Consider the following 26352-nt stretch of genomic DNA (forward strand, 5'->3'; position numbering starts at 1 on the left):
CTTGTAACTGGGCGGAAAGGGACTCCTGGTGCTGCTGGTACTTGAGTGCCACCGCTTCGGCTTTCCGCAGCTGTGTCTGCAGCTCGTAGTAGAGCATCGCGCCATAGAGAAAGCCGAACACCACGGTCAGCAGTAGCAGCGTCTGGAAGATCCGCTTCTGCTTTCGGGAGCACATCCCGTTTCCCATAGTCCCGTCGGGACCCCGCGCCGCGGCCGTCCCCGCCGCCGCCGTCCCTTCCTCCCCTCGGCCCGAGCGGGCGCCTCAGCAGCGGCCACGGCAGGAGGTGGCCGGACGCAGCATGAGGAGGAGACGCGAGACACAAAAGCTGGGCCGGAGGGTAAGTGGCGCCCGCTCAGCCTCCGCGCGCCGCGGGGCGTGCAGCCATCGACGCCGCCGGGGCAGCCACCGCCGCCAAACTTTGGCGAGGCTGACTCTCCTTGAGTGCCTGGGCCCGGGAGGGGGCCCTCCGCATACTTCTGAGCGGGCTGTCCTCGCGCCGGTCCGCAGATGCCGCCTGCCTTGTTCCCTCCTCCCCACTTTTTGGCCCGGCTGCCCCCGGCGGCGCTCGGAGTCCCGCCCCTGCCGCTCCCCGCCCCCTCGCGGCAGCTCCCACTGCGCGACTTTGTTGCCACCAAAAGGAGGGGGTGCGCGCCCAACAAAGGGAGCCGGGCTCCAGGCGGCGCCTCAGCGCGCGGCCCGCGGGGGTGAGTAGTTGGGTGGGGGCCGGCTGCCCCGGCCGGGTTTGGGCGGACGGCGGGCCGGTGTCACTGACGGGGCTGCGGAGCCTCGGCCGCCGCCGCCTCCCACTTAACTTACGTGTCACCCACGGCCCAGCTATTCTGGCCAACGGGATTCCGGGAGGAAGTCCCACTCGGGCTCCCCGCTCATTGGGCCCGTCAGGGCCGCCCCTCCCTCCCTTCGGGGAGGCAGTGCCGGGCTCGATTGGACGCCCGCTTTGTCCGTCCGACCCCGGGGCCGCGCCTTCCCTCGAACGCGGGGGCCGGCTAGGGCCTCCGTGGGCCGCGCGGCCGCCTGGCGCGGGGTTACGCCCATGTGGAGTGCTGGTGGCTGGGAGAGGCCGCGGAGCCAGCGGCGGGGAGATCGGAGTGCGCGGGAGACGCGTCCCGGGTGACGGCTGGGAGAGATACGGGTGTGTGTGTGTTTGTGATCCTGCCCTTGGAACGCACGTGGGGAGAGGAGTACAGTGTATAAAGTGGGAGAGAGTGGATAGGAACAGCTGTGTACACTACACCAAGCACCCTTTCTTTCCCTGTCCAGTGGGCAGATGCGGCAGGCACACGGGATAGCTACACGGTCAGCACAATTTTCTTGTGAACCGGAGATGCCTTGCCTACTGAGTCTTGCCTCATCCAGTGCACTATCACGGATGCGTGTGTCCCCATAGATGGCAAGACACAAGTCCGGAGACTCGAGCGCGCTAGCATGCTAGACTTACTGCTCAACTGTACACGTGGGTTGGGGAAATCAGCTTGTCTTTGGCAGAGGGGAAAGAAATGATCTCATATGTTTCCCCTGTCTGCAAATAAAATAATTTTAAAACAAATCTTACGGGCTGAAATAAGTATGCATTTATTTTGTCATATGTATTTGTTTTATTGTTGGCAAAAATACATCAGTTACACTGCTAAGTTACATTTTAAAGGCCAACAAAGTTTCCCTATGTAAAAACAAGTAAAACAAACATAGTAACTACAAACCTCTTCAAAGAAAATCCGTAGTACATTTGTTCTTTCTATGTACTTGAGGGAAAAAAATTGAGGTTATGCATAAATTATAATTTTGTTTCTGCTCTTGACCTAAATTCTAAAAAAGTAAATATTTGTCAAATGCCTCAGTCATGTCATGGAATTTATCACATACTGCATACTTTTTAAGATACTTCAACCAGATTTTAGTTATCACTATTAATAATGGCCAGTGAGTACTCAAAATGAGGGTAGATCTGTTTAGCCACAAATACAACTTAAAGACAGCCCCTGGTGCAGAAATTTTTTAGTGTTAAAAGCCATAAAAGTAACCAAATTTACAACCTAGCCAGCCTGTGACGTTTATATTACCATGAAAACTAAATGTGCCTGGCATGTGCTTTTCCCTAATAAATAACTTACATTATATTTTTTAAATGCTTTCATTCACTATCTCATCACAGCCAGGTTAAATATTTGGCTCACATATTGGTAAATAAAGAAAGCAAAGCTTATCAAAGTACTGTGATAGCTCTAAGACCTTCTTGAAAGCTAGGAGCGCAACAGGATTATAACCCATGTCAGAATCTTCCTCTTTTGATCTCTTTCTCCTATAGAAGCCAGGTTCTCATTCTTTTTAAGCAAGTTATATAAACAAATTATATCTGGTCCATTAGCGTGAGAACCTAATTTAAAGAGAAAAAGGTCTGAAGTTTTAGTTTTTGTCCTGTCATGTAAATATTATGTAACGTTACTTGTTATTGAATTTACCACTGTTTAAATTTCACTCTTTCAATGTGACTCAAGACTGGAAACTGAGACTGGATAATTCCTGTGACCTTGTCAGAATTCCTCGTAACTAAAAATTCCTCACCGTTGTCAGTGTACAATTTGCTAAGCAAACTCTTCCTCCAAAAAAAAACTACCAAAACTGCTCTGGAAGAAGTTAAGTTTTATAGCAACAATCCTTGCCCGTACATGAATAGATAATTATCCTAGCCACAAAAGAAAAAGAAGCTGTCTAGAGGATTGGGAAATTATTGCTCATATATTACACAGTATGCAGTATTTGGTTGTTTTTCAAAATCTTTGGAAAATTCCTATGCTTCCAAAATACATGATTACTCATTTTAAACCTCTGATTTCTTCCCAAAGTCTGATTTCAGACTCTGAAGGTATTCTTTGCCTAAAGCTGCTGGCTGACTCTACAGAATATAATAAGTGTAGGTCATAAAACACAACTCAATATTGAAGTCATAAAATTTGAAAGAGAACAAAAATTATTACTGAACTTATCCATTATTTCAAATTCAAGAAGGGTATGTAGAAGTACATAAAATCACTAATGGCAGCGTCTTCATAGTATTACTTTTTCAGGTTGGAGTGTGCTGCTAGTTTCTTGAAAGTATCAGTGTAATGCTTTTCAAAGGCCAACATTGGGGAAGCTATTCAACGTCTATAAATTGAATTTACATGACATTGCCTTTGGGCAGAGCTTGTAATAGATGAGCTATTCATTCTGGTCTTGCTAGCTCTGTTGTAAGTTCTATCTTACTTTTGTTTCTAGCATTTAAAAAATAGTATTATATAATTATATTTCTATATGCCATATATTTAACAATATAGTATGTAAAATTTAAAAATTGTAAATCTTGAGGAATTTCACCAGTTTAATGTTTTATTCCTAAGACAGGAAGAAATTAAACAGATTCAAGATCTTACATTTGAGAAGGGCTAAGGCAACATTTGGGAACCTTAGTATTCTCTCCAGTTTTAGTAAATTTGTCATTCTAACAAAATTTGTTCATTTTCCAAATAGGGGAAGGCAAGAAAATTATAGTCAAGAGATACAGCCAATTTATAAAAATAGATGACTTTAAATTAATAATGTTCAGGATCCTAGAGCAAATTTTTCATTTAAATCTCTTTACAAATTGAATTCAATATTTTTTAATTTGCAAGAGAAATCAACACTTAAGATGATGAATTTTAAATAATATTTTAAAAATATATAACTAGGTGTGGTGATGGATGTTAACTAGACATTGTAGTGCTCATTTCAAATAAATGCATATATAAAATCATTATATTGTACCTCTGAAACTAATATGATGCTGTATGTCAATTATACTCAATTAAAAATAAGTAAATAAAATTTTAAATGGCGTTTCGGTATTAATAAATGAGTTTTAACCTTTTCATGTGAAAATTGCTGAAATCAACTATCTTTTTTTCTCTATAGGAAACTTCACTCTTTATCTCTGCCTTTTGGCTATCACCTAATTAGCACACAGGCTTCCTGCATGCCACCTATACCTGCCTGTTTCAAGGGGTAAAGGAAGCTACATTCAAGGTATTCTGTCTTTTTGAGGATTCTGTGAGAGATGTTTTTATAACTCCTTTTTACAAGATTTTGCTAATGACCTGGTGGCAATTGTTAGCAGATTAACAAGGTAAGCCTGTGGCTAAACGCTTAACAAAGCAATTGAAACCCCACTCAATGTGTCTTGGTGCCTTGCTTTGGTCTGTCTCTAAGCTGCCACGTGGGTAACTTTGAACTATTTAAGGAGTTAGAGGAGAGTAAAGGGGAAAGTAGATGATTAGATGAAAAGTAAAATGCTTTTCAATAACAGAAACCACACCATCAGCACCACTGGTAAATACTTTGTGAACGCACTCTGATAATGGAGGAAAATGATTTAGAAGGTTCTACTTGCCACCGATGTGTAGCTAAAGAAACAGAAATTATCATTTCAAACTTCTGTAACCTTCTAAAGCAGGACCCTCCAACATACCCTAAAGTCTTCCAAATTCTAAAATGGCACAAGAAATTATTTTGAATTTGTTGCTTAATGTTTATTATAGCTAACATATTAATTTTAGAAAGTAGTTTAGTTCCATAGAATGTTAGAATGAATGGAAAGGGACTGTGAGACTCAGAAGTGAAGCGAACTTCCCAAATCTGCTGCTGCCTGGTTCAGGCAGCTTTTCACTAGCTCACTGCCTTCAGTAACTCAGACACTTCAGATAAGCAGATGGACCACAGAAAAGATCAGTGGCCAATGAAACATACATCTTTAAATGTTCCCCTCTAAACGTATAGTTTGTTGGAGTCCTTTGTATTAAAGAGGTGTTTGGTTTATCCATGACCATTTTCTAGAATTGGTATTTTAATTTTATATGTTATATGTAGGTATTTATAGTAATTTCTTAATCGTCATGAGACATGGCCGGTCATATTTATGATGTATCTAATGCTGAGTCCTGGGTCAGATATTCTATATTCAGTTTCAGAACTGTTCCTAAAGGAAATCATAACTTGCTTCATAAACATTCTTTATGCTCTAGTTTCCAGGAACATTTTGAGTCAAAATAAAGAGACTATCAATGTTTTTACTTAGAAATAAAGTAAAGCAAATTTTCAAATAAGAAGAATCGAGTTACCTCAGGATTAAGTTCAGCTTAAATTAAAATTGTGAAATAGAAACATTTGTCTTGTGTTATTCTGCTCCTTCTCTAGTTCAACTCCAAATCCTGGCATCCAACATCCTAATGATTGCCTTTAGTTTCCCAGAATCCTTGACTTTGACTGTGCCCTTCACTCCTCACCACCCACCCATGTACATATAATACATTGGACTTTCCTTCTTGAAGACAAAGTATACTAATCTAAAATAATCCTTCCACAGTCTTGAGAGAAAGTTCAAGATGGCTGTGTAGAAGATCTTGAATTCGCCTCCTCCCATGGACACACATATGGAACAAGTCCCTCTGAAAAAGACTTGAAAACTAGCTGAACAGCTCCTCCACAACAAAGGATAAAAGAGCCACAGCGAGACAGGTAGGAGAGGGAGAGATACATTCTCACCAGAAACCCCACCCCCTGCACAGAGAGCCCCAATCTGTAGGGATCTCACAAATATGGAGCTTTTCCCTGAGAAATGAAGTGCTCATGCACCACATCAGGCACCCTAACCCCTGGGACCTGCACCAGAGAGAAGAGCCCCCCAAACGTCTGGCTGTGAAAACAAATGGGGCTTACATCCAGGAGACCCAAAGGGCTGTAGGGAACTGAGATTCCACTCTTAAAGGGCTTGTGTGCAAACTAACGTTCCCAGGGACCCAGCGCAAAAGCAGCAACTTGAAAAGCTTGTAGGCTGAATGTGAAGGAGGTTCATTTGCTAATCTTAAAGCATTAGGGTCAGGGGCCTGACCCCCCACTCTCTGTTTTTGCACCCTCCCTCTACCTTGCTAGCACCACAGGCATGTGCAGTCACAGCCCTCTGCAGCTTCCCCACTAAAGCCTGAGGGTGTGTCCCTTGCCAATGCTCTCCCACTCCCTTGCAAAAAACAGTGGGTGCTCCCCAACCCTGTGCTCTCTCACTGCCTCGATAAAGCTGGTGGGCATGCCTTGACCCTGCACTCCCCTGCTGCCTCGCTAAAGCTGTAGGCAGACGTGATTCACACAGGAAACGATCCTTGATTGCCTGGCTCTGGTAGCTGGAGCTTGCATTTCTGGGCCCCACAGGACTGAAACAATTGGAGAGACAGTTCTTGGCAGGCTACCAGTCCCAGGGCACTGCACAGACATCAGACTGAAACACACCCCAAGTCTGCCTGTGAAAAAGGCCTGTTTACTTGTCCCAGAGCGTCAGCTTGTGGGTCAGGCTTCATGTTTGCCACACATCTAGAGGCTACAGAGGAGCTCTCAGGAATGAGGCAGGAGGAGCCATCTTTCCGTTCTCCCTTGGCCTCACTACAGCTCACTAGTACGTCCCAGAAAGGAGCTTATACACTCATCTAAAGCCCCAATTTTTGCAACTGTAACCCATGGGACACTTCCAGATCACCTGGTCTGGAGGCCAGCAGGGCTTACGAATGAGGTGCCATTCATAAGACTGTGTATGTTGGCATACATTAAAAAATGCTGCCTGAGTGTCTGGCTTCCAACAGGCTGACTGAGATTTCTCCTTTCCACACATGCTCAACAAATGGGACCTATCAAGAATAAATAAGGCTACTCAGACAATCAAAATGTTTGAGAGAAAACCAAGAGCTAGGACAAGGTTGAGCTAGAAAGGTTCGTCTCCTATACAAGGCCAATCCTTAAGACTGGGAAAGGTAGTTGTTGTACCTAATACATAAAAACCAAGCAAAATGAGGAAACAGAGGAATATGTTCCAAAAGAAATAATAAGATAAAACCTCAGAAAAAGGACTAAAATGGAGATAAGTAATCTACCTGATAAAGAGTTCAAAGTACTGGTCATAAAAATGCTCACCAAACTGGAGGGAAGAATGGATGAGAACAACAACAGTGAGAACTTCAACAAAGAGACAGAAAATGTAAGGAAGTACCAAACAGAAGTCACAAAACTGAAGAAAACAACAACCGAACTGAAAAAGTACACTAGAGGGCTTCAACAACTGACTAGATGAAGCAAAGAACAGAAACAGCAACCTGGAAGACAGGGTAGTGGAACTAACTTAAATGGAGCAGCACCCTCCCCAAAAAAGAAAGAAATTTAAAAATTGAAGATAGCCTAATGGACCTATGGGACAACATCAAGTGGAATAACATTTGCATTATAGGGGTTGGAGAAGGAGAAGAGAGAGAGAGAAAGGGGGCAGAAAACTTATTTGAAAAAAATAATTGTTGAAAACTTCCTTAACCTGGGGAAGGAAACAGATATGCTGGTCTAGGAATCACAGAGAGTTCCAAATAAGATGAAACCAAAGAAATCCACACCAAGACACATTATAATTAAGATATCGTAAGTTAATGATAAAGATAAAAATACTTATTACATCCAAGGAAACCCCCATAAGACTATCAGCAGATTTTTCAGCAGAAACTTTGCAGGCCAGAAGAGAGTAGCATGATATATTCAAAGTGCTGAAATAAAAAAACTTCCAAGCAGAATACCTTACCCAGCAAATTTATCATCCAGAATTGAAGGAGAGACAGAGTTTTTCAGACAAGCAAAGCTAAAGGAGTTAATAATCACTAAACTGACCTTACAAGAACTTTTAAAGGGGATTCTTTAAGCTGAAAAGAAAGGGCACTAATTCATAACAAGAAAACATGTGAAAGTAAAACTCTCACTGGTAAAGGTAAATATATAGTAAAGATAGTAGATTAATCATATAAAGCTAGTATGACGTTTAAAAGAGAAAAGTTATAACAATAACAATAACTACAATAATTAGTTAAGGGATATACAGTGAAATGTGACATCAAAAATAAAATGTGTTGGAAGAGAGTAAAAATGTGGAGTTTTAGAATATGTTCAAACTTGCTATCAACTTATGAAAGACTGATATATATATATATCAGTATATACACACACATACACAAGCACAGGCTGTCATATGTGAGCCTCAAAGTAAAAAACCTATACACACAAAAAAATTAGAAAGGAATCTTAGCATAACACTAAAGAAAGTCATCCAACCACAAAGGAATAGAGCAAAAGAAGAAGAACAAAACAGAGAGGAACTTCAAAATAGAAAACAATTAACAAAATGGCAATAAGTACATAACTATCAATAATTACTTTAAATATAAATGGACCAAATGCTCCAATCAAAGCACAAAGTGGCTGAATGATTAAAAAACAAAAAAAGATCCATCTAACTGCTGCCTACAAGTGACTCATTTCAGATGTAAGGACACACAGACTCAAAGTTAACAGATGGAAAAAGATGTTTTATGCAAATGGAAACTAAAAGAAAGCTGGGGTAGCTATAATTACATCAGACAAAATAGAGTTTAAAAGAAAGGCTGTACTGAAAGACAAAGATGGGCATTGCATAATGATAAAGTGGTCAATTGAATAAGAAGATATAACATATGTAAATATTTATGCACCTAAATCAGAGCACCTAAATATATAAAGTAAATATTAACAAACCTAAAGGGCAAAATTGACAGCAATACAATAAGAATAGAGGACTTTAATACCCCCTTATATCGATGGATAGATCATCCAGGCTGATAATCTATAAGGAAACATTTGCCTTAAATGACACATTAGACCAGATGAATTTAATAGATGTATAGAGAACATTTCATCCAAAAGCAGCAAAGTGCATATTCTTCTCAAATGTACATGGAACACTCTTTAGGATAGATTATATTTTAGGCCACAAAACAAGTCTCAATAGATTTAAGAAGATCATTTCAAGCATTTTTTCCAACCATAATAATTTGAAAGCAGAAACCAATTACAAGGAGAAAAGTGCAAAAACTCACAAATATGTGGAGATTAAACAACATGCTACTGAACAACCAATACGTCAATGAAGAGATCAAAGGAGAAACTTAAAAAAATACCTTAAGACAAATGAATATGGAAATACAACATACTAAAATCTATGTAATGCAGCAAAAGCAGTTCTAAGAGGGAAGTTCATAGTGATACAGACCTACCTCAGCTAACAAAAATCTCAAATAAATGAACAACTTTATACCTAAAGGAACTAGAAAAAGAAAAACAAATGAAGCCCAAAGTTAGTAGAAGGAAGGAAATAATAAAGATTAGAGCAGAAATAAATTAAACAGAAACTAAAAAGACAATTTAAAAAAATCAGTAAAACTAAAAGCTGGTTCTTTGAAAAGATAAACAAAATTGACAAACCTTTAGCAAGACTCACTAAGAAAAAAAATAGGGCCAAAATAAATAAAATCAAAAATGAAAGACGAGAAATTACAAATGATACCACAATAAACAAAGGATCATAAGAAACTTCTACAAGCAACTATATGCCATTAAAATGGACAACCTAGAAGAAATGGATAAATTCCTAGAAACATACAATCTTCCAAGACTGAATCATGAAGAAATAGAAGATCTGAACAGATTGATTACTAGTAAGGAGAATGAAACAGTAATCAAAAACCTTTCAAAAAACAAAGTCCAGGACTAGGCAGTTTCACTGATGAATTCTACCAAACATTCAAAAAAGATTTAATACCTATCCTTCTCAAATTCTTTGAAAAAATTGAATAGGAGGGAATGTTCCCAAAATCATTTTACAAGGCCAGCATTACTCTGATACCTAAAATGGACAAGGACACCACAAAGGAAGAAAATTATAGGCCAATATGCCTGATGAACATAGATGTAAACATCTTCAACAAAATACTAGCAAACTGAATTCAACAATACATAAAAAGGATCATACATCATGATCAAGTGGGATTTATTCCAGGGATGCAAGGATGATTCAACATCTGCAAATCAATCAACATGATACAAAATGGAGGATAAAAATCATATGATCATCTCAATAGATGCAGAAAAAGCATTTGACAAAATTCAAAACCCATTTATGGTTAAAAAAATCAGTCTCAATAAAGTAGGTATAGAGGGAACATTCCTAAACATACACATGGCAAGCCCACAGCTAACATCATACTGAAAGGTGAAAAGCTTTCAGCTCTAAAATCCAGAACAAGAGAAGTGTGCCCACTCTTGCCACTTTTATTCAACATAATATTGGAAGTCTTAGTCACAGCAATTAGGTTAGAAAAGGAAATAAAAGGCATCCATACTGGAAAGGAAGAGGTAAAACTGTCACTATTTGTGGATGACATGATTTTATATGTAGAAAACCCTGAAGACTCTACCAAAAAAACTGTTAGAACTAATAAGCAAATCCAGCTAAGTTATAGAGAACAAAATCAGTATACAAATATTGGTTGCATTTCTATACTCTAAAATGAGTTATCAGAAAGAGAAATTAAGAAAATAGTACCATTTACGATTGCACTGAATACCTACAAATAAAGTTAACCAAAAAGATAAGAATAGATAAAAATAAAGATAAAAATGTTAACGATGTTAACATTTAACATTGTTAAAATGTCTGTATTACCCAAAGCTATCTACAGATTCATTGCAATCTCTATCAAAATTCCATGGCATTTTTTTTTTTTTTTTTTTTTTTTTTTGCGGTACATGGGCCTCTCACTGTTGTGGCCTCTCCTGTTGTGGAGCACAGGCTCTGGACTCGCAGGCTCAGTGGCCATGGCTCACAGGCCCAGCTGCTCCGCGGTATGTGGGATCTTCCCGGACAGGGGCACGAACCCATGTCCCCTGCATTGGCAGGCAGACTCTCAACCACTGCGCCACCAGGGAAGCCCCCATGGCACTTTTTACAGAAATAGAGCAATTGTAAAATTTGTATGGACTACAAAAGATCCGAGATAGCCAAAGCAATCTTGAGAAACAAGAACAAAGCTGGAGGCACCATGCTCCCTGATTTCAAACTGTATTGCAAAGCTATAGTAATCAAAGCAGTATGGTATTGGCATATAAACAGATACATAGATCAATAGAACAGAATAGAGACCTCAGACATAAACCCATGCATATATGATAAATTAATTTGTGACAAAGGACTAAGGATACACAATGGGGAAAAACAGTTTCTTAAGTAATGGTGTTGGGAAAATTGAACAGCAACACACAAAAGTATGAAACTAGATCACTATCTTACACCATATACAGGAATTAGGTCAAAATGGATTAAAGATTCGAATGTAAGACCTGAAACCATAAACCTTCTAGAAGAAAACATAAGTGACATTGGTCTTGGCGGTGATTTTTTGGGTATGACTCCAAAAGCAAAGGCAACATAAGCAAAAATAAACAAGTAGAACTACATCAAACTAAAAAGTTTCTGCCCAGTAAAGGACACCATCAACAAAAGAAAAAGGCAACCTATGGAATGGGAGAAAGTATTTGCCAATCATATATATGATAAGAGGTTAATATTGAAAATATATAAGGAACTCATACAAGTCAAGAGCAGAAGAAAATCCAATTAAAAAATGGGCAGAGGACCAGAACAGACACTTTTCCAAAGAAGACATACAGATGGGCAACAGGCACATGAAAAGATGCTGAACATCACTAATCATCAGGGAAATGCACATCAAAATCACAATAAGATACCATCCTACACCTGTTACAATGGCTTTATCAAAAAGACAAGAAATAGCAAGTATTGGTGAGGATGTGGAGAAAAGGGACGCTTGTGTACTGTTGGTGGAATGTAAATTGGTGCAGCCACTATGGAAAACAGTTTGGAGGTTCCTCAAAAAGTTAAAAATCGAACTACCATATGATCCAGCAATTCCACTCATGGGTATTTGTCCAAAGGAAATAAAAACATTAACTCAAAATATCTCTGCAACCCCACTATAATTGCAGTATTATTTATAATAGCCAAGATATGGAAATAATCTAAGTGTGCATTGATAGATGAATGGATAAAGAAGATGTGGTATCATATGCAATGGAATACTACTAAGCCCTAACAAAGAATGAAAACTTGCCATTTGTGACAACATTGATGGACCTTGAGGGTATTAGGCTAAGTGAAATAAACCAGACAGAGAAAGACAAATACCACGTGATTTCACTTACACATGGACTCTAAGAAATAAAACAAATGAACAAACAAAACAGAAAAAAAAACCAAACTCATAATACAGAGAACAGATAGGTAGCTGCCAGAGCAGAAGTGGGTGGCAGGTGAGGCAAATGAGTAAAGAGGATAAAGAGGTACAAACTTGCAGTTATAAAATAAATAAGTCATGGGGATATAATGTACAGTATGATGACTGTAGTCAATATTGTATTATTTATTTGAAAATCACAAAGGGAATAAATCTTAAACGTTCTCATCAAACGAAGAAAAAAAAGTTTGTAACTTTGTATGGTGATGGATGATAATTAGACTTATTGCAGTGACCATTTCACAGTATATATAAATATAACATCATTATGTTGTACACGTGAACCTAATATAATATTATATGTCAATTAAACCTCAAAATTTTACATGAAATTAACACTGTTTATTAATTGAAAATATTAATAAAGCTAAAAGTCAAGCAAACAGAAAACAAAGTAGCGACAATAATAATTTCTGAAAAAAATTTTCACTAACAACTCCTTCATTTAGCACAGCAACTATTTCCACTTTTGCGTGTTACCATCTATTTCTGATCTGCATAGTTATATTTTATTTAATTAAAATTATAAAACAGCATATTGTTTTATGTAATGCTTTTTAATTACCACCACATTTATAATATTTTGGTTTCCTATATAGTCTTAATCATTATACTTTTAAATGTCTACCTATCTATCCTATTCAATGATGTAACATGTACTTAGCTGGTCTCCTATATTTGGACATTTGGATAGCTTTTTTGAAAAATAATTAACAGTGAGTATTTTATAAATGCTGTATTTGGTTTTTTGTTTGTTTTCACATCTGCTAATTATATTTTTTAAGGATAAATTCGCAGGAATGCTATTTCTGAGACAGCGTATAAACAACTTCGTAGTCTGAATAGTTATACTAATTTTTATGTGCGTTAGCAGAATTTTTCATTCAACATCACATAATTTCAGAAAATATGCTAATTAAGTTTGGCTTGTGTGATGTATTTGTTATTCTAGCACAAGTGATAAGTAAATTTAGGTTTATGAGATGGGGAAGAGTTGGATTAAAGGAATGCCAGAAAAAAGGCGATATGTGACTAGGAATTGTATTATGATGATGAGAGTTTCCTGTTGAAAGCATGAGAAAAACATTCATGGACTAGGGACAGAATGATAGTCACAAACAGGTATAGGCAAAATGTAAATAGCAAGAAAAAAATGAAACAAAAAACAGTTTCAATTAACATTAGTTTTCTTTGTAGTAAGCACATTGTTGATCTTAGATGGAGAATGATGCCTGGAAGCCAAAGATGGCTCCATCTTCAACAGGAGATCAGGATAAGGGTTTGAAAAGAAATGGGACAAGAAACCTCAATTTTTAAAAATGCAAAAAAAAAAGAAACAAATTCTTTCTCAAAATACCCATTACTTTCCTTTCCTTTTCCTCAGGTAATTACTTAATCGAAGGAAAGCAAATTGGATATATTAATTAATAGAAAGATGTTAAAGAATGAATTATTAACTTATTATTCCTCCCAAGAATTTTGTGGGAAAATGTGTTAAAGGACTGAACTCTAAAGGCATAATCCTAGACAGCCTGGTAAAAAGAGGAGTGATAATTGTGGATAGAAAAGTTTGGCTTTTCACTATTTACTTCCTGATTCTCCTGCCCAATTATGAAGGAGCTTAGGAAAAATTAAAAGGTGACTCAAGATGCCTAATGCCTGGGTACAAATCCCATTTAAGTCACAAACTATCTATAAGGTCAAGGGTAAGTCAGGAACCATTAATTCTCTCATTTGTCAAATGGAAGAGATAATCATATCTGTCCTATCTAGCTTAGAGGAAATTGCTTCAGAGAGAATAAACCCACAGGATTCAAGAGATTAGCAAAACTTTAGCCTTCATTTAGATAAAATTGAAAGCTGTAGTGGTACTTGTCATTGTCCACCAAATTTGTTTGTACATTTCTGGAAAACTGTAGTTGATTTTTAAAATTAGCTTCAGCTACCCAATTAAAACTGATAGTTTTCCGATTATAATTATCGATTGAGTTTCTTTCCTTTAATTGTTGAGAGGGGGTAAATTATGACTTCAAAACAGAGGAGTTTTCTTGTAATACACCAATTTCAACCAGATTTCTAATTCTTGGGTTGTAACTTATGGACTAACGTTTTCATTATGCTTTAAATCTCAATAATTTTTGAAGTAGTTACTATGTGCAAGACACAATGCAGTGAGGGCAGCAGAAGGTGAAGATGTGATGATGAATGAATCTTGGACCCTTCTGTGAAGAGCTTGCAGCTGTGGTGTTATTTGTCTAAAGGCTCAACTGAAGCTCTGGTTGGAAATTAAATTTCTCAAGGAGACGCAAAGCAAGGAAAGCAGAGGCCTCGTGATGTAATCAAGATATTTCTAACGAATGCCTCTTAGACAAGGCAACTGGGACAGGTTAATCAATAGAGTCAGTTACAGCTGGGAAAAATAAGTGATGCATAAACATCTTAAAACACATAAATCTACTTTCCTTTAATTCTCTCTTGATGCAGGGTCAAGGTTTTTGCTTTGCGTGTGGATCTATTGTTGGTTGGAGCTCACCTTCGTCTGTTAAGCCATAGAGCATCATTCAGATTCCAGTTTTAGCTTTGTTGAATGGTGCAAGAGCTTAAAGACACATGCATGGTAAGGTCACTCAATGTAAAATATGTCTAGATTTGAAAAATATTTTTCTTGGCCTTGTTTTTCACCTAATTTGACTGCAAATTTTCTTGAAGCTACCAACCATTATGAAGCTTTTCCAGACCACTCATATTAATTTTCATAGAAACAACTCTTTTTTTACTCTCATATCTCATTAGTTTATATAACATTTGATTAAATTACATAATAAAAACAGCAAGTGTAATTGCATAAACAGTTTTTAGAATAAACTATTTGTCTCTACTGACTGAGCATATAGGTCAGTAAGTATACACAGATGGATTGGAGGTTCACTTTTTTGTGCCAGGAGCCTTCAGCCCTGAAGTGTGGTGGGGAAGGAACCCATTTACAGAGAGAGGAAGAGTCTCCTCTAATCCTGTGAATTAGTTACCTGGAGTTAAGGGCTTCCACTGTACATTCAAAGGCTAGTGAGATAAAAGGAGGAATTGGTGATTAAGAACAAGGTATGTGAGAGAAGTAACAGTGAAAGCAAAGGTGTTGGGAAGAGAGTACTTTGAAGAGAGAGGGGAGTCTTTCTGATTGAGTTACAGAGAGGTCAAGTAAAGTTAACTGATTAGGGTTGGGGTGGAAGATTGCAGTACTTGGGGAATAAATGGGTGATAGATAATTAAGGGGAGAGAAATAGTAAGAGTGGACTCTGCTTTTGTTATGTTTGGCTGAGAAGGAAGATAGATTGGGTGGAGTTTGAGGAAGAAATTAGGTTGAGAAGAAGTTTGGTTTTGGAGTTTGGGGTTTTGTTTTTGGATTACCGTACACTTAAAAATTTTAGAAAGGAGCTAATAGAGAGGAGTAGGTTAAGAATGTAAAGGGCTACATTTAAATATATTAGAATATATGGAACATGATTTCTTAAGGCAGTGCCCTATTATAGATCATTTGGCATTTTAGAGGCTCAATAAATTATGGAATGAACGGTCTTCAGAGTTACCAAAAAGAAGAAAATTGAAAACACTGCCTGGCTAAAGGAAAAAGAAATTTGCTTGAGGACGTAAAGTAGTGTGTGCTTATATTAATTCACTTGGATTAAATGTGTACACCTGAAAAAATGGGCATGGTTGTCTGATAATATCTCAAGTAGAGAACCTGTAAAAATGTCTTCTTATTTAAGAAAAGAAACTAACTCTGCTTTGAAAAGAGTAATTTATCCATTGAAACCTGTTAGGTATCACTATCAGATATTGTGTTTACTAAGAAGCTTATGGCATATGCAAATATTTTATAATGTTAAATGGAAAAGGTAGAACATAAAATTGTACAAACAATTGATTATAACCATGTTAAAATACTTATAGAAAAGGTAATTTGTTATATCTTACTACTTTTGAGTGATTAAATGAAGCAGTGGGGTGGGGGGGGAGCAGATATTTTTACTTACTCCTGAAAACCTATTTATTCTTTTCAGGATATTATGCTTTTGACTCATTTGCAGTTTTTAACATTATTGAGCATATCCCCTGATCATAAGATCTGTTTCTCTACAAGGAGTGAGTTGATAGCACAACATGCAAAAAGAGGGCAAAATCCCTAGCACTAGGCTACGGGGCCACACATTTCCCCTCCCTCTTCTCTCTCCCATTGGCAATCAGTTAAGTGCACTCTCCCACTGAGTGACTTCAAATGTGACTTCAGTATCCCTCTCAACATTTGCCTCTAACAATGGTGCCTAACACTGTGCCTGGTACATAGTAAACATTGAATATATTTTTATTGAGTGAGTGAATAAACTTGGCACACAAGATGGAATCTATTTTCGATCTCTGCCATGTGTCAAAGTAAATAACAGAGGGATTCACAAGATAAATGTTAAAGAGAGACATAGGAAAGAGAGAAAAAATTCGAGAAAAAAATGTAAGGTAAAATTTATCTGATTTTAATTGCAGGACAACTTTCTGAGTAGGGAAGCATTAGAAGAAATCACAAAGGAAAACAAATAGATTGGATTACTCAAAAATCAAAACTATTGTATTTTAAGCAATTTTTAAAAACTTAAAAGCAAACAGAATATTTGCATAGATTAAATAATTGCATGAATGACATAGATTTAACAACTTTAAGTTATATAATTATATGTATATTGTTAAAAAACACTAGGATAATTTAAAATTGCAAAGTTTATAAACAGAAGGTAAACAACCAGTAAATATGTAAGAAAATATTTAATCTCAGCGATCAAAGAAATGAAAACAATGCTAATAATCTCATAACTAATAAAATAAGTTTTTTAAAATGTTTACATTAAGATTGGCATATTGTGGTAAAAATATTTTTGAAAGCAATACAGATAGATCAAGCACTGTAAAATATGCCTTCATGCCTTTTGATTTAGTAATTTCCCTTCTAGGAATATATCCATGGAAAGCAATCTAGAACACATGAGAACATTTTTGCATACAAACATAATCATTACAAAGCTAGTTATTGTAGAAAAAAATAGAAACAATCTAAACACTGAACTATTGGGAAATAGTTAAATTCTGGTATAAATGGTATATAAAAATATTAACCAGCCATTAAAACTTGTTGTTCTAACTTGGAATCCTCCGAAAGGGACCTTGAAAAACGGATTTGTGTTCAAGAGTGTCATTAGGAAGAATTCCTATGAAAAATCAATATAATTTCAGGAAGGATGGCAAACATGCAGCCCCATAGAAAGTAGTTTTGCTCAATCTACTTTATTCAGACTACCAATTTAAATTTTAACGTCATCCAGAAACACCCTCACAGACACACCCAGAAATAATATTTAATCAAAATCTGTGCACCCTGTGGTCCAATTTTGTTACACATATAATTAACCATCACATGGAGGATGAAGAAGAAAGGAATCAAAGACAGTTCTCTGTGTTCTACCTTAGATCCCTGTGTGAACAGTGGGTCCATAATTTCTGAAAAGAGTATGGAAAGAAGGACAGACTTGAGGTACCAGTGAGAAGTTTAGTGCTGGACATGTTTTGTGGAGCATATATGGGTCATCCAATTGTAAATATACTGCTTTGGATTTGGATTGGAGATACAGAATTGACAGTGGTCAGTATATAAGCTTTAGAAGGAGAGGATGAAATTCCCCAGAGAAAGTGTGTATAAAAAGAAAGGGTAGAGGGTGAAGGATGGAACCCTGGAGGATTATAAATATGAAAGGACAGGAGAAAGTCAAAGTCACAGAGGCAAGATAACAGAATGAGACCAGGAACCCAAGGCAGGAGTTTCAAGAATGAAGAAGAGGAAAACTATCATCCACTGCCAAGAGGTCAAATATGGTAAATACTGAAAAACGTCCAACAAAAATAGCAAATAGGAGGTTTGTGTTATCTCCAGGGAGAAAACCTTACAGAGGTGGGATGGATTGAGAAGTGCCAATGCAGAGGAGGTAGAGACATGAAACATACACTTACGCTGTCAGCAGCTTAGATTGATGGAAAGTGAAGAGATGACTCAGAATGGAAATATGTTAAAGAATATTTTTCTAAAATGCTGAAGGGAAGATCAGGGATGGGAAGAGGAGAGACAGGGAACAAGGTCCCTGAAGGAGAATGAGATCAGAAAGAAATAAGATCCAGAGTACATGGAAAGTTTGGTTTCAGACATGCTGGTATTACTGTCCATTCTTTTCTGGTCCAAATAAACACATGGAAGTTTGTCATTGCAATATTAAATTGCATTCTATCATAGGTGATGGATAAAAATTTCTGTAGTTTAGATGTTACCTTTATATATAAGCTTAGGACAGTGCTTAGTTTCATGATTTCAAAAAATATCTTTATCCAAATGGAATAATATATTTGAAATTACTGTGTAAACTCTAAAGAACTATATAACTGCCAACAGTAAAGTCACTGGGAGCGATTTGAAAGAAACGTAATTTCTGTTCTTTATTCTCTACCTAAATAATAATAATATGTCCCAGGGCATATGTTTCTTTTGTAAGAGGTTCACAAAATTCCACTTTCTTGCCTTTCTTTCTTTTTATCTTTTTTTTCTTTTTAAAATACCTCCCAAAGATCTCCTTTGCTTTCTATCTTATGGTCCAGTTTTTTCCTGCACTGCTCTAATGATCTTTTCATAGTTCTCTATTTTGCTAATTTCTGCCCCCTTGAATCAATCCTGGACCTGTAGCCTAATTTAATTTTCCTCAAACACTGATTGCTACTTCACTATTCTAGTCAAAATCCTGCAATAGCTCCCCAATTTCCCTGCATTAAACGCAGAATAAAGTTTGTATTTCTTAGCCTGGAATTCAAGGCACTCCATAATCTGGTCTCCACTTTTCTCTTCAACCTTCTCTGTAACTTCTACCTATCATCTAACCCTTCAAATTGATATGTTTTGTTTCTTGAAGTCATCTAGATGGACCGTATATTTTTATAAGGGTAGTGTATTTCCCAACTTCCAGAAGCACCGTTCACACTGCAACGTGGTTGGTGCCCACTAGCGTTGTACAGCTTACAACCTGCATAAATGGAAGCGACGGCCCCTGTCTCAGAGCAGAAATATTATTCCAACCTCTGAACTCCAATTATATCATGACCTGCAGCTGGATTTCCCTCTCTATTCTTCTGTAAACCTACATATCGAGAAATTATAACTAGTTCAAATTCAAACCCAGTATTTAAAATCTTCCGTCAGCTAACTTCTCTGTAACCATCTTACCTTATCCTCAACATGAATTCTCCATTATGAGTGGGCTGTTGTCTACCATCAGGTCTCTACATATATGAATGCCCACCTCGGAGCCATTTCATTCTTTTTCCTTCAACCCTCACTCTTTCCCACCCTCTTCCAACAATGACAATCCATCTTTTATGAAATAAAATAGTTTTCACCATCTCTATAAACTTTCAATGATTGTTCTACTCCACAATCATCCTTTCTTTCCTGAATTAATATTAAGGTTATAATATGTGCTGTAATATTTAGCACTTGGTTAAAATCCCATCTTCCATTCATTCGTTTGTCATGCATCAAATTTTGTCAACCACCAACTAGACTATGATTCTTCAGTGGTTGAAACTTTGACTTTTATAACATTTATATCCCTTAAGCATAATACACAGTCATATAATATTTGCTTGTTGATTTGATATTTTCACTAAAATTTAAAAATGATAAAGCTAACCCTTATGTTTGTCTGTAGAGTCTTAAAAAGTTAATTTGTAATTTGCAGTGTAATTTCGTAGGGTTTTTTATTTTACTGTCCAGCATGCTTCTTTTGTCTTTGAGTTCCATTAGGAAACTATGCTTTTGTTTCTGTATCTGGTATGACTTTATGAAACCCAAGAAGAGCCAATGGTTTTCTTTCCTGGAGTTTGTGACCTGAGGCTGCTGGTGCCTTTCTTGACTGCCAAGGGGAAAATATCTCCTTAAATAATGAAGACAAAGAAATATAGAAAGAGTACAGAGATGGAGAGAGAGAACTGTAATGAAATTCTTTGAGCCCATAAATCCTTTTATATTTGAGGTTTGCTGCATCCCTGGACTGGCCGTTTATATGAGTCAATAAATTCCCCATTTAGGAACTAAGCCACTTTGAATTGGGAGGGTTTCTGTTATTTTGCAACTGAGAGACCTGACTCTTACATTTGTAATATATAAACTTAAGAATGCTAAAATATGGGCTTCATTAGGAAGAAGGGAGTCATGCCAGAATATTGAAGAGGATCAAAGTATTGTAAAATACACCTACTATTAAAAAAAAATTGAAGCTAGCGTATAATGAAGAAACTTGGGAAAGGAAGTGTATGAATTATACTTTAACTATAACATTTATACATCTTTTTGTTCATAATGTTTTCTTAAGTATCTCTGTCAACATCTGTCAACAAAACTATATCCAAGTAGGCGAAGGGGTTTGAATTAGTATCTTTCTTATAGATATTTTAACCATTTATACTATTGGTATTCTTCAGAGATTAACCCTTTGCCCAAAACATAGAAAAATCATTGCTATGACTGAGTTTGAATTATTTTACAACATGTTTATAACCTTTTATTATCCATTTAATTCAAGGGTAGTGATGACTACATTTATTTGAACTAGCCATAGGCTTGAAGGTAGAGCGCATTCTTTGGGTTGTATTACGCAAGGTACTTTTAGAGAATAGACGATCTTATTCCTTCGTCCTTTATTCAGTTATACTTGGCACTCAGAACCTTAGCTTTTGCATTGCATGTACATGCTTAAAGAGGAGCTTCGAGGAGTTCTCTTTTCACCAAACTGTGGGCAGAAAATGACATACTGTGTAGCACGTGCCAAGTAAAGAAGCAAATTTCCCACAGAATCACGAGACAGCCCCATCTGTAACTCTGGGGTAGCTGTGGTCTCATGCCAAGTCTTTGCTCTGGAGGAGTTAAATAGGAATCTTTCCCAGAACTTCTGAGAATAGTCATGTCAGTTGAAGGTCCTGGTGCCAAGTATCTGATAACCACTGGCCTAGACTCATAGGAGTCCTTTCTACCTAGCAGCTGCCTGGCTTGCTGCAGTTCACTTAAGAGAGGCCATGTTGCTCTTTGACAAAGCAGTGTCTTAATCTGGAAGACTAGGACCCACTTGGATAATCCTGAGATTAGTAACAACTTAAATTATGTTGTATTTACCCTATTGGTAGAGTTGTGAAAACTTCTTACACATTTTAGAAAGATTTCCACTTAAAATGTGTTGAAATAGAAAATTTTGTGTGGAAATTATAGTTGTCCGACATCTGAGAAAAAAATAGCTGGGCTAATTTTCTCTCCTTGGTGATTGATGAGATATGAATCACCAGATAGGCATTTCTATATTGAATTTGTATTGCAAGCTGAAAAACTAAACCAGTGTTAAATTTGATAATCTTCAGGGAGCAATTATGTCATTTTGAGGTGAGGCAGTAAATAACCTATTTTACATACTTCTAATTCTAATCTTCTGTTGTGACTGACCAGAGACTGCCTAGTTCACCTAGGAATAAACTGGGGCACTGAGAAAAAGCAGTAGAAGGTGTGAAATTTTAGAGACAAGGGCCTGATAGAAAATACTGTTTCTTAGGGTGGCCCTCGAGGGAATAGTGCTTTACTGTTGCAAGCATGCCTAAAGGGCTTCTTCCTTTTGTTTATTTCTTTTAGCGCCTATGTACTCATCTGTGTTAGTATTAATAAATTACTCTTTGCTTAAGCACTTAATGTAAGAGCCTATTTTCCCCGTAGCCTGGAACAACGCCACCACTATCACAAGATGAAATAAGCATGAAAGATTGAGGAGTGCCTTGGTGAAGCAACATTCTGCTTTATTTTCTTTGCTCTTCAGATAATGACTCTGGGGAAGGAAGAGAAACTCCAGAACTACTTTTGTTCTCTTCAAAGACTGAGCCTCAGGAGAAAAAGTAAGAAGACAAGACACCTTTCAGGCTGAAGGGCCACAAAACACGCCAGCCCTGTGCCTTTATTTTATTATATTGATGATACTGAGTTCAAAAATTACTTACTTTAAAAAAAAAAACAGCTATGAGTAGTCGATAGAAGAAAACTAATGGTAGTGTTTAAATCAAACTTTAGTTTGTTCATATACATTCTCAGTTATGTTTCCCCTTGAAGAGTGCACAATTTTAATGCACAGGAGGAAAAAAAAGCAAATGAAAAACCTCTAGATTCTCATCACGCAATCAAATAAATAAAAGAGCGTGTCTTCATAATTGTTGGACATACACAGATGAGTAAAAAATTGCTGAGATTTACTGTTAGTTGATGTGCTAGTTTCCAGTAAAAAAAAACAAACAAATATGAACCCTTGCACTATCAGTAAGTACAATGTGGAGTGAAATTAAGTGGCTGGTGATGTAGTTTGAGAGGAGCACGTAGACCATGGAAGGGAGAAAAGGAAAGAGAAGGGGAGGATTTTCTCCAGGAGCATAATCTTTCCAGGTCAGTCCCTCTTCTCCAAGCTCAGTGATGTCTAGGCTCCTGTCCTAACCATGGGCTATTCAGGTTTTCGCTTGCCCACCTCCAACCAACTGCGTACTCTGTGACCTTGAACAAGCAATTTCACCTTTTCTGGTCTTGGTTACACACCTGTTGCTATGGACTGAATGTGTGTATCCCCTCAAATTCATAAGTTGTGCCCATAACCCCCCTCGTGACTGTATTTGGAGATAGGGACTGTGAGGAGGCTCATTAAGGTCATCAGGGTGAGGTCCTAATCTGATAGTGTTGGTGCCCTTATAAGAAGAGGAAGAGACAACAGAGCCTTCTCTCTCTGCCCTGCAAGGACAGTGAGAAGGCAGCCTTTTGCAAATGCGATGTGGGCTCTCACCAGAACTGGATCTGTAGGTGCCTTGATCTTGGACTTCCCAGTCTCCGGGACTATGAGAAATGTTTGTTGTTTAAGCGACCAGTTTATGGTAGTTTGTTATAGCAGCCTGAAATGACTAAGACGACTGTAAACTGAGAAAAATGAGGTATATAGATTACCTCTTATACCTTTTCAACACTAACATTTTATAACTGAAGTTAGAGGTTTGAAACAGTAATTAGATATCATATTTTGCCTCTTAGCTGAATGTATATATGTGTGTGTATATGTATATACACATGTCTCTAGATCCTTCTAGATCCTGTTGTGATTCCTTGCGATTTCTCTAAATGTCCATATTCTCTTACACACACTTGCCATCTCTGAGTAGAATGTTCAGGCTCTCAAATTGTCTCTTGTTGTTCAATCATATCTTTCCCATATTCAAACCCCATTTGCCCACTTCAATTTCAGCTGGACCAGTCAACCCTATGAGAAGCGCCATGGAAGTGTTAAAGAAGAGGATCTAGAGGCCAGAATATACGATAGCAGAAAAGCTTCAGAAGGATGGATGATCTTAGGGTAATTAATAAATATAATTGAGATATTTTAAGGTAGATATAATTATAACTAAAATGCTATTCATGCTGCTATATTTTCCTCACAATTTTTTGATGCCCATTAGGCGTATGAGCCTTGTTAACTAGAATTCCCTCAGAGTCCATGAGACAAATCTCTTCTTGCTGATTAGGTAGTTTATTTTGAATTATTGCTGGCAAGGCTTGGAGCTATGGTTACTCTTCTTTGAATCTTGAATAGATGAAAGAAATCCAATATGAGTTTTTTAAGAAATTTATACCATGAATTAACATGAAAAAATGTTAGTTATAATATTAAAACTTTTATATGTGATATTAAAAACTTAATATTCTTAATAAAACCTATAATATATTATAGGACTTAATATAAGTCCTGTGATAGCAGAATTAAGTATTTTATTATCAAAAGTATTAAAAAAAAACCAGCTCCAAAGCCTTTTTTGAAATAGGTAGGAATATAAACTTTTGTGTATTTATTTACACCAACACATATTGTCATTGTTTTAGTATTTGTTCGTGTGTTCTTTTTTTAACTTTGGGGGGACAAAGTGAAAGATAAATTATTGACCCTTGAGCTGGAAAGTCCGAGGGTTGGGCCAGTAGATTGAGGTGGTCAGTGTATGTATCCAGAGCCCCGGCTCTGTGACTCTTCCTGTACTCCAGTATCATCTTTATTTAGAGGATGAACCTTTGTGTTGGGAATTTTCATATAGAGTAACTGCATGACTGGTTTCTGAAAGACGACTGTATGTCAGTTCATAAAGTTTTAATAGGACAGTACTTGTGCTTGCATGGAAAACTCTTGGCTACTTACTTTATGAGAGTGGGAGAGTCACGTGTTCTGGATGCCAAGGGGGGAGTCTTTCCAGTGGCTGGCTGATTCCAAAAGAAATCAGACGACGACCCCTGACATGCTTACTGAGGAGATTTTTGCACCATCATCATGCAGGTACCAGTGACTTGAACTTTCAGATATTTAGCTGCCTGACTTCAGAGATGTTTGATATAAGACAATTTATTCTGTTCTGTTCTATTACACATTTTCCCAATGTAACACCAATAGCTACTTTACCTTCCTGTTATTGATATACTGATATTATTTCCTATATGTATACCACTTAATGAGTCAACATGAACATCCATTTTATCTCCTTTTGGAAGAAAAAAGGATCAATTATCAACCATCTCACTTAATTGCAATACATGATTGGTGGGCTTTGGCTAAACTCCATGAGGAGCATGACCAGGTCTGTTTTGCTGAATGAGTGATGAATAAATTCACAAATCTCTCAAATCCTTTGATTCCCTCTTATGATCTCCAACAGTTTCTCCTGCCAGTCCTCTGAAATCCCACCAACACTTTTTTTTTTTACTTAATATTTACCAGTTTGACCAGAGGGAACAGAGATACCCATTGTCTTTAATCCATCTGATCCTACTTATATTATTATATACTTATAATAATACCTTTGTTTATATTTAAAGTACAGATTATAAAGCACATTCACATACTTCTCATCGAATCCTCATAACCACCTCAAGGTTAGCTTATGTGGTCAAATTATGCCCTCCCTTAACACCTGATTTACCTTTGCAGAATTTAGTAATTGCTTATTTAATATCTATCTGTGTGCCTTACACAGTGCTTAGCAGACAGTATCTGTTGAATCAGTACTTGCCAAAGGAATGGATGACTTGATGAATGAATGAAAGTTTCTATCCCTATTTCATAGTTGAGAAAACCGAGAATCGGAACATCTGAGTGACTTGCCTAAATTCAGAGTTCAAAATAAGTTGAGTCAGGGCTCAAACTCTTTTGGACTTCAAGCCCTTCCTTTTTCCCAATCCAGCCGCTAGACTGTGGAGAAAATACAAAGACAAATTTATCAAACAAATAGAATTGATAGAAGCCAAATAGGAAGTATGATTGTATGTTAGTTTCCTAGCGCTGAGGAAACAAAGTACCACAAACTAGGTGGCTTATAACAATAGAAATTTAGTTTCTCACAGTTCTGGGGGCCATAAGTACGAATCAAGGTGTCAGACGGCTTGGGTCTTTCTTGGGAGCTCAGAGGGAGGATCTGTTCTAGGGCTGTCTCCTCGCTTCTGGTGGTTGACAGCATTCCTTGGCGTTCCTTGGTTTGCAGCTGTATCTCTCCAATTTCTACCTTTGTCTTTACACGGCTTTCTATTCTATGCGTCTGGTATCCTTTGTTCTTCTTATAAGGACACCAGTGGTTGGATTTAGAGCCCACTCTAATCCAGTATGACCTCATCTTAACTTGTATCTTAATTACATCTCCACAGACCCTATTTCCAAGTTAGATCACATACACAGGTACCAGGGGTTAGGATGTCAGCATGTCTTTCAGGAGAACACAATTCAAACCACAACAGATGATTTTTTAAAAAAGGGACTAATATGTGACTAATTTAAATATGGTTGAATTATTTCCACAAGTAACACTTGCCATAGGACTAAGGTTATAACTTTATTAAATCACTTAGTGCAACATTTCCTCAAGTGTGTTTTTTAAACTAGTCTGTGGGATAATAGGAGGTACTGCTTAGGGTGGGGGGAAAGGGTCTTATTATTAAATAGTTTT

General features: G+C 37.4%; 2 protein-coding genes and 1 long non-coding RNA gene across 7 annotated transcripts in view; 2 read left to right on the forward strand and 1 right to left on the reverse strand.

The window, feature by feature from the left end:
• The window catches only part of GOLIM4 (golgi integral membrane protein 4), an 80430-nt gene extending 80223 nt beyond the window's left edge, over nucleotides 1-207 (reverse strand). For all 5 annotated transcript variants that reach the window (XM_079921689.1, XM_079921691.1, XM_079921690.1 and 2 more), the window contains exon 1: nucleotides 1-207. In XM_079921689.1, the coding sequence (XP_079777815.1) occupies nucleotides 1-187 (187 nt within the window). In that variant the 5' untranslated portion in view covers nucleotides 188-207.
• On the forward strand, nucleotides 207-14808 carry LOC307186516 (uncharacterized protein). Its single transcript, XM_079921692.1, has 4 exons — nucleotides 207-705; nucleotides 3950-4060; nucleotides 5397-5548; nucleotides 14719-14808. The coding sequence occupies exons 1-2, from the start codon at nucleotides 300-302 to the stop codon at nucleotides 3988-3990; spliced, it is 447 nt and encodes a 148-aa protein (XP_079777818.1). The 5' UTR covers nucleotides 207-299; the 3' UTR covers nucleotides 3991-4060; nucleotides 5397-5548; nucleotides 14719-14808.
• LOC307186517 lies at nucleotides 14806-23718 on the forward strand. Its single transcript, XR_013828347.1, has 3 exons — nucleotides 14806-14851; nucleotides 22167-22242; nucleotides 23622-23718. It is a non-coding gene; the product is annotated as an uncharacterized lncRNA (long non-coding RNA).
• The last annotated feature ends 2634 nt before the right edge of the window (nucleotides 23719-26352 follow it).

This window comes from Stenella coeruleoalba (assembly GCF_951394435.1).
Source record: "Stenella coeruleoalba genome assembly, chromosome: 5".
NCBI lineage: Eukaryota > Metazoa > Chordata > Mammalia > Artiodactyla > Delphinidae > Stenella > Stenella coeruleoalba.

Coding starts and splice junctions, on each gene's coding strand:
- LOC307186516 (XM_079921692.1), top strand. CDS start 300: ATGAGGAGGAGACGCGAGACACAAAAGCTGGGCCGGAGGGTAAGTGGC. Junction 706..3,949: donor TCAGCGCGCGGCCCGCGGGG/GTGAGTAGTTGG, acceptor TTTTCTCTATAG/GAAACTTCACTCTTTATCTC.